Here is an 8103-nt window from a genome sequence, read left to right as displayed (position 1 = left end):
TGGTAGTACATTTTTTTGGTCGAAGTGCATTTTGATGGCTTTGTAGCGAAACCGCGCACCCGATCGTACAAGGGCTGAGCGGAGCATGCACAGTTGACAAGAGATGAACGCCCATCATGCGCAGGAGAAGTACCAAGTGACAAGTGACTGATGGATTGAAAGAAGGCAGGAGGATAAGAAAATCACCAGCAAGAGAGAAGGGAGGTATCATATGAGTGCGGCAGAGATGGTGGAATGGAAGTCGTCAAAGAGATTGAGCGTTGATTCAGACATGGTCTTGATTGATCCGTGCACATCGCGAGCGATGCATGTATTTGAATGGCCTCCAAACCTCAACATAGCAGAATACCTGCCAGAAGACGGAGCGCATGGCAACGTTGCATCGCAGCCTGAGAGTTTTTCTGCAAGTGACAGTCGGCCAGAGAGTTTCAATACTCAGCAATGCCGGCCAAGAGGAGGGTCAGTAATTCATCTTCCTGGAGAAGAATCGAACATGAAGGGGAAGCAGAGGAGGTGGTCGATTTGCGGTTCATACTCCAACCTCGTGGCTCGAATAGCCAACACCAAAGCACCAGAAACGACAAAGTCGTCTCCTCACAACGCCCCACAGCAGAGGCTCACTCACATGGCTCGCTTCATTTCAGAGAAAGGTGACATGTCTCCTTGCTGTGACTTTGTGATGACATGCTTCTGCCTCCTCCAGAGACGTTGGATATCCTGCTAGAGGCCATCGCGGCATCGAAATAGTTTGAATGATCTTTCCCGTGTTCGCTCTAGCACTCTCCCATGTCAATTATCCAAGTTACAACAATAGAATGAGTCAGATCAGCAGACGCTCTTCATTCGCAACTAGATCGGATTGATCGATCTCAGTGCCAGACTAGCTGACTCTACCTTCCGAAGTTCCGAAGTTCCGAAGTTCGTGATTTCGGCCCGTTGACGGTCACCTCTCCATTGAACTTGTGACAGTCCGTGATAGACCAGCCCTGGCATTCTCGTAGGTGACCCGATCGGATCGAGTCAATCATTGACAGGCGAATGATACTGCGCCGCCGGTACGGCACGGCCCCGGTCGGTCCGGCGGCCCGGGCCGATCCGACGCACGGGGCGCGGCACTGAGGCACCGTACGGTCCGTCCGACTCACAGAGTCACCGTGTGTCAGCTGGCAGGCAGCCTGGCAGGCCGCTTCCAACGGCGTCCCGGCGAACCCGGGACGACGGTGTACTGGTGAACTTCCGGCAGGCTAGTCGTTCAATGGCCGCAGGCTCGATCAGCGAACGGTGGCGCGGCGCCGTGACTGAATCTTATCCGAGGCTGCCGCGCGGCCGCACTACGCCGGCAGTGCTCAGTACGGTAGCCGCAGCGCAGTCACGCGGCGGCTGCTGAGCCGCCGGGCTCAGTCGTGACTTGTCGGTCAGGGTCCGATCACTGATTCAAGTCGCCACTCCGAGCCGGGGCTCTCCGGGCCCGGCGACGTCACGCCGCCCCGGTGACCGAGTCACTGAGTGGCAACGGTTCCGAAATTATCTGAAATTCTCCTTGCCCGGAAGGATCCGTGGTGGTGAGTAAAGATTTTAGCCAACACTTTTACAGGATTCCGGGGGGCCGAAAGGCTCTTGCAGGGTCCCTGGGGAAATGGCGAGGTGGAGAGAAAACTGAGGGGAGGAGAAGGAGGTAGAGATGATCGAACGAGGAAGGTAGAGAAGATCGAACGAGGAAGGTAGAGATTATCGAAAGAGGAAGGTTTCTGATGAAGGGAAGACGGGAATGGAGATGAAGAGTAGAAGAGAGGATGAGGGGACAGAAAGGTTGGAAGTTTTGTCACAAGGTTCGAATGGGTCGTTGGACTTACTTGGAGGCTTCGTTGCCTTATTTTTCATGTACAACTGCCTGACTTCTTGACTAGCAGACTCGCTGCTCTGCTTCCTGTAGAACATGTCTGTGATCAGCTCCCGGACGGCTCGTACGGGTATGCGCGCTTTATGCGTCGCCCTCCTCCTAGAGTCCACCTGGTCCGAAGGAGAGGTCTTCCTGGAGCTCGGGAAGCTGCCTAAGTTGGACATGGACGAGTTTGTTCGCAGAGACACCATGCTCTTTCAGCTCCCCATGAACATGCTCATGTCCTCCAAGACCTCCACCATGCACTTCATGCCGGGTCGCAGCCTTCAAACTCCCTTGCAGCAGAGGGCGAGGGCGACTCGTGCACTCCCGCTGAAGCTGAAGCTCAAGGAGAGGATCTTCCTGCCCTCCCTGCAGAGCTCGAGGATGTCGAGCAGCGTTCCTGTGAGGACAGCAGACGACTTGTGGCTGGAGGAGATCTCTTCTGAGCAAGCCATGGCATGGGTAATGAACATCTACTGCACTGCACTGCACTGCATGGCGATGGTGGTGGTGGTGGTGGTGATGATGATGATGATGATGGTCATGATGATAATGATGGACACGAACTTGACACTGGTGGTTGCCCAGGTGAGGAAGCGGAACGAGGAGACGATGGAGCAGTTTGTGAAAGAGACGAATCAACCTCTGTTTGACCGTCTGATGTCAATCTATGAAAGCAAAGACAACATCCCTTACGCGAGCAAACGAGGAAACTTCCTCTACAACTTCTGGAGGGACGAGAAGAACGTGCGAGGAGTCTGGAGGAGGGTGAGCGTGGACGGATACAAGGAGGATGCCCCGGAGTGGGAGACGTTAATCGACTTAGACCAGCTTTGCAAGGAGGAGAACAAGTCCTGGGTGTGGCGGGGGACGCAGGTTGCAGATCTTGGGGGAGGGAGGGAGAGCGAGCGTGTGATCGTTAAGTTGTCGCTAGGAGGAACAGACGCGGTAGAGGTGAGAGAGTTTGATATGAGGAGGAGGAGGTTCGTTCGCCCCGAGGAAGGAGGCTTTTTTGTGGGGAGCGGGAAGACGTACCTGTCGCATGTTGATGAGGACACGTTGCTCATCGGGACTCAAGTAGGAGAACGGTCCGTCACTCGCAGCGGGTACCCTGCGCAGATTCGGAGGTGGAGAAGGGGAGAGCGGCTGGAGGAGGCAAGGGTGGTGTTCGAGGTGGAGGACAGCAGCGTCTCGGCTTCCTCCTACGTGACCAGACACGGGGAGAGAAGGTTGGAGTGGCGGGTATGTCAGAAGAGCTTCTTTTCCTCCGTCAGATACGTAAGGAGGATGCGAGGAGACAGCAAGGAGGGAGGGAAGGGGGAGGAGGAGGAGGAGGAGGGGTGGACTATGCTGGAGGTACCAGAGACCGCTTCTGTATCCTGCATCGGCTCGTTCCTGCTGGTGCTGGTCAAGGACGACTGGGAGGTTGGGCGGTACAAGTTCAAGCAGGGATCGCTGGTGGCGGTGCAGCTGGAAAGTTTCCTGCAGGAGCCGCAGCGGAGTGAATTCACGCTGCTGTTTGAGCCGAGCGACACGACGTTCCTGCAAGGCTGGTGCAAGACCAAGGGCTTCCTCGTCCTCACCCTCCTCGATCAAGTCAAGAGCTCCCTAAGGATATGGAAGATGCAGGAGGTGAGGAGGGAGAGAGGAGGGATTCGGGGAGATCCTACTGCTCGTTGGTCCTCATCTGAAGGAGCTGCCTTCTTCTCCCTCCCTCCCTCCCTCCCTCCCTCCCTCCCTCCCTCCCTCCCTCCATCCGTCCATCCGTCCGCCCGCTCCCTCACTCCCTCCCTCCCTCCCTCCCTCCCTCCCTCCCTTCCTCTCTCCCTTCCTACCTCGCTCGCTCGCTTCCTTGTCCTTGCTAGCGCCCTTCCCTCCCCCCTCTCTCTTTCTGAACTGTTGTCGCTTGCGAGCAGGACGGATGGGTGTGCGAGCTACATCAGTCATCTCCCGACATCTCAACCATCAACGTCATGGCAGTGGAGGGAGAAGACGAGGATCAGGTCTGGTTGACTCGGTCCTCCTACATCGAGCCCACCTCGCTCTCCCTCCTGCACGTGAACGACCTGCTGTCGTCAAAAACCAGGTGAGGGGAGGGGAGGACAACTGCGTTCAACTGAGACTCTGACCTTGTCGCCTCTCCCCCCCCCCCCTCCTCTTGTTCATTATCGGCCTCCTCTGCCTCCTCTTCCTTGTCCTTCTCCATCACTTTCTCTTCTGCCTGCTCTCCCTCCTGCTCCCCTGTTCCTGTTCCTCATTCTCCTGCTTCCTCCTCTCTCCCTCTTTCTGTCTCCTCTTTCAGTTTCTTCGACGAGGCTTTCGTTGTCAAACGTCTTCCCCACATGTTCCAACATCGTGACATGAAGGTCACCCAGCACTTTGCCACCTCCAAGGACGGAACTCGCGTACCCTTTTTCCTCATCGCCAGAGATCTTCCTGCGTCCTCCTCCTCCTCCTCCTCCTCCTCCTCCTCTCCTCCTCCTCCTCGTCCCACCATCCTCTACGGCTACGGAGGCTTCCAAGTCTCTATGCTCCCGAACTATCAGGCAGATGTGGGCGCGGCATGGCTGGAGCAAGGAGGAGCGTACGTGGTTGCGAACATCCGAGGAGGAGGAGAGTTCGGCCCTGCCTGGCATCGAGCAGCCATGCGGGAGAAGCGACAGCGAGCATACGAAGATTTCTTTGCTGTGGCAGAAGAGCTTGTGGCGATGGTGAGAAGAGGAAAGGAGGAGCAGGAGGAGCAGGAAGAGGGAGGGAATGAGACAGCAGAAGAGTGGAGAGGAGCGAAGAAAGGAGAGAGAAGGGAGGGAGAGACAAGAAGGAAGAGGAATGCGGGAGGGAGACACAGAGGGTTTATATGAAGCTTACGAGCAAGCAGAACGTGACCAGGCCAGAGCTGCTTGCATGCAAAGGTGGATCCAACGGAGGATTGCTGGTACCATTCATGTCATAGTCATCCCCTCCTTCTGCTCCTGCTCCTGCTCCTGCTCCCTCCTCCTCTCCCTCCTGCTCCTCCTCCTCCTCCCCTTCCTGCTCCTCCAACTTATTCTCTTCCACCTCCGCCTCTCCCCTCTTATCCTTCTCTCCCTGACCATCGTCCTCAGGTCGGCAACGCTCTCACGCAGCGTCCTGACCTCTTCGGAGCTGTCATCTGCTCTGTTCCACTCCTCGACCTCCGCCGCTACCACAAGCTCCTTGCTGGCGCATCCTGGATGGACGAGTACGGCGACCCGGACGGAGAGGACTGGAAGTACCTCAAGGTGCCCGCACGCGACTCCCTCCCTCCCTCCACCCATCCCTCCTCTCCCTCTTCTCCCTCTTTCCTGTCCTCAACCTCTCCTCTTCCTCTCCATCTTCCTCGTTATCTTCATATCGACTCCTGCCTACTATGTCTTCGGCGTCCTCCTCCAACTCCCTCGCAATCCTTCCTCCTCTTCCTCCCTTCTTCCTGTCTTCAGTATCGCGAGCTCCTCCCCTTCCCCTCCTGCCACCTCCTTGTCTCCCGCGCCTCACATCCTGCAGGACATCTCCCCCTACCACCAGGTCTCCAGCAGCGCCCGCTACCCTCCTGCTCTCTTCACTACCAGCACTCGAGACGACCGCGTGCATCCGGGGCATGCGAGGAGGATGGTCGCCAACCTTCTTTCAGCTGGGCATTCCCGTGAGCTCCTCCCCTTCCCTGCTTGTCCGCGCGCAGCTCCATCCTCCCCTCAGCAACCGCTTCCTGCTCCTCCTTGCTCTCTTTCCCTCCCTCCCTCCCCTCCTCCTTCAGCCCTCCCTGTCCTCCATGCTCCTCTTCCTCTCCTCCCTCCTCGCTGTCTTCCCAGCTAACTTCCAGCAGGCGTCCACTACTACGAGAACATCGAGGGCGGCCATGGAGGAGCGGCAGACAGCAGACAACGCGCTTTCCTCAACCTCCTCGCCTATCAATTTTTATACAAGACCTTTGAAATGCCAAACACACAAGAATAAAGTTGCGATCCTCCGCCTCCTCCCTTCGTCCTCCTATTCACCAGACATACCCTTCTGCTCCTTCTCCTTCTCCTTCTCCTTCTCCTTCTCCTTCTCCTTCTCCTGCTCCTGCTCCTTCTCCTGGTCAACATCCTCATGTCAGGTTTGATCCCAAGACGACCGAACCAACTGAAGACACGCCGACGACAAGAGGGCCCTGAAAAAATAACACGTCAAGATCGTCAAGCCCTGCAGTGGACGTCAAATCGTCACCTTCGTGTTGTTTCTCAGGTCGTTGTCCTCCACCAGCCCTCCACCTCCGTTGTCTATGAATATCCCAGCTGCAGCCCAGCAAGTCATATGCCCCCCCGTCCTCCTGCTTCTTCCTCTCCTCCATCTCCTCGCCCCTCACCGCCCCTCCTTCCTCCCTCGCCCCTCCTCTCTCTCTCTCTTCCCTCACCTCCTGCATTGAACGACAGCTTGCTCCTCGTCACGTGCAGCGAGCAGTCGGGCTTCGCTGCCAGCACCCCATGGCTGCCGTTCTCGAAGACGCTGCTGGACTCCATGATAGCGCGAACTCCCGCGCCGAGGAAGACGCCATGCTCGCGGCAGCGGCAGAAGACTGAGCGACGAATAGTGACCTCTCCTCCCTGCAAGGAGATGAGAGGAGGAAGAGGAGGGAGAGGAGGGAGAGGAGGGAGAGGGGTCGGGGCGAAAAGGATCGTGAGGAGAAGAATAAGAGAGGAGAGCAAAGGAATGATCAGGGAGAAGGGAGAAGAGGAGGAGCGACGAATTACCTCTAGTGCCAGGAGCCCGTACTGTGCTCCACTCATGAAGCAATCCTCAATCACCATCATCGAATTCTTCTGCTACCTCGATCAGCGTTTGAATGAGGAAGAAACGACTAGCAAGGAGGGAGGAAGAGAGTGGGGAGGAGGAGGAGGAGTAGGAGTAGGAGAAGGTGGAGGAGGAGGTTGTCGTGGAGGTGGAGGTGGTGGTGGAGGAGGAGCATCTCACTGCAGCTAGCACAGCTGGCCCCGAGCTCTTCATCGCTAGCTTGCTGACCCTCACGAAGCCCCCGACCTGAGTGAAGACAGGACGTCCCTCCACCCCCTCCAGCAGCAGCCCCTGAAGGTCCGCGTCCCCCACGATCTCCAGCACCAGGTCAGCTGGAATCTCCACAGACTCTCGGTAGTGCCCGGGGGAGATCAGCACACGATCGTCTGCTCGCGCGCTCCTCACGGCCTCGCTGATGCTGCTGTACTGCCCCGGCACTCGCAAGACCCTCCGCTCAGCTGCCTCCACCTGCTCCTCCAGCAGTGCCGAGTGCTCTACAGGCCGCCGAGTCAAACCTTCTCCTGCACCCCCACCCCCACCCCCCCTCTGTCAAGGGAAAATATCCCCCATTCCCTCCCTCACAACCCTCCTGTTGTCCTCCACCTCTCTCTCCTCCCTCCGACCATCCCCGCCTCCCTCTCTCCGCCCCTTCCCTCCTCCTTCCCACCCCATCCCTCCTCCTCTCCGCCCCTTCCCTCCTCCTTCCCACCCCATCCCTCCTCCTCTCCGCCCCCTCCCTCCTCCTACCCGCCCCTCACCTCCACTGATGGGCATCGCATCTCCCTCTCCTCCACCATTCTCGTTTCCCCCGTTGAGCGTGCGAGCGAACGAGCCCTGACCGTCACCTCCTCCCTGCTGCAGGATGAGCAGAGGGAGCGAGACAAGGGGGCAGAGAGAAAGAAATTTGTGATGTGATAGCACACAGATGAAGAGAAGGCGAGGGAGGAGGACGAGGACGAGGAGGACGAGGACGAGGAGGACGAGGACGAGGAGGAGGAGGAGGAGGAGGAGGCGGAGAAACTCACGTAGCTCTCAGAATGCTGCTGAGTGTTCCTTGTGGATGCTACAAGATTGAACACAAACTGCATGTCCTCCAGTTGACAGAGCACCTGCTTGAGACTCAGAAGCTGGCAGGGAAGAGATCGAGGAAGCAAAGGAGCGGATGGAAAGTTGCAGGAGAAGATGGAGGAGGAGGAAGAAGGAAACGTGTGCCGTGTGATGATCGCGGAGGAGGAGGAACCTCTGGGAAAGACGGTCTCTCTGCAGGTCTGGAGTTCCAACAGCTCTGCATGAGCTGCCAGAAAGGAGCAGGGCAGTTGGGGGGAGGAGGAGGACGATGGTTCTGCAGGTAGTGTGAGAAATCCTGAGAGTTCTTCGCTGCCAGCAAACGAGATAGGAGGAGGAGGAGGAGGATTGAGACAGGGAGAGAAGGA

At 57.5% G+C, this 8103-nt stretch overlaps 2 protein-coding genes across 2 annotated transcripts in view; one reads left to right on the top strand and one right to left on the bottom strand.

Annotated features, from left to right (window-relative positions):
• Positions 1–2494: 2494 nt before the first annotated feature.
• Positions 2495–5854, top strand: GUITHDRAFT_67323 (hypothetical protein; the record flags this gene model as incomplete). Its single annotated transcript, XM_005836757.1, has 7 exons — positions 2495–3514; positions 3796–3968; positions 4185–4593; positions 4761–4817; positions 4987–5142; positions 5405–5543; positions 5724–5854. The coding sequence occupies 7 exons, from the start codon at positions 2495–2497 to the stop codon at positions 5852–5854; spliced, it is 2085 nt and encodes a 694-aa protein (XP_005836814.1).
• A 1936-nt stretch (positions 5855–7790) lies between these two features.
• The window catches only part of GUITHDRAFT_67522 (hypothetical protein), a gene marked incomplete at both ends in the record, with an annotated part of 1588 nt that continues 1275 nt past the window's right edge, over positions 7791–8103 (bottom strand). The window contains one exon of the mRNA XM_005836756.1: positions 7791–8012. Within this exon, the coding sequence (XP_005836813.1) occupies positions 7791–8012 (222 nt within the window). The remainder of the gene's footprint in view (positions 8013–8103) is intronic.

This window comes from Guillardia theta (assembly GCF_000315625.1).
Source record: "Guillardia theta CCMP2712 unplaced genomic scaffold GUITHscaffold_16, whole genome shotgun sequence".
Taxonomy (NCBI): Eukaryota; class Cryptophyceae; order Pyrenomonadales; family Geminigeraceae; genus Guillardia; species Guillardia theta.
This window is presented reverse-complemented; position numbering and strand designations above follow the sequence as displayed.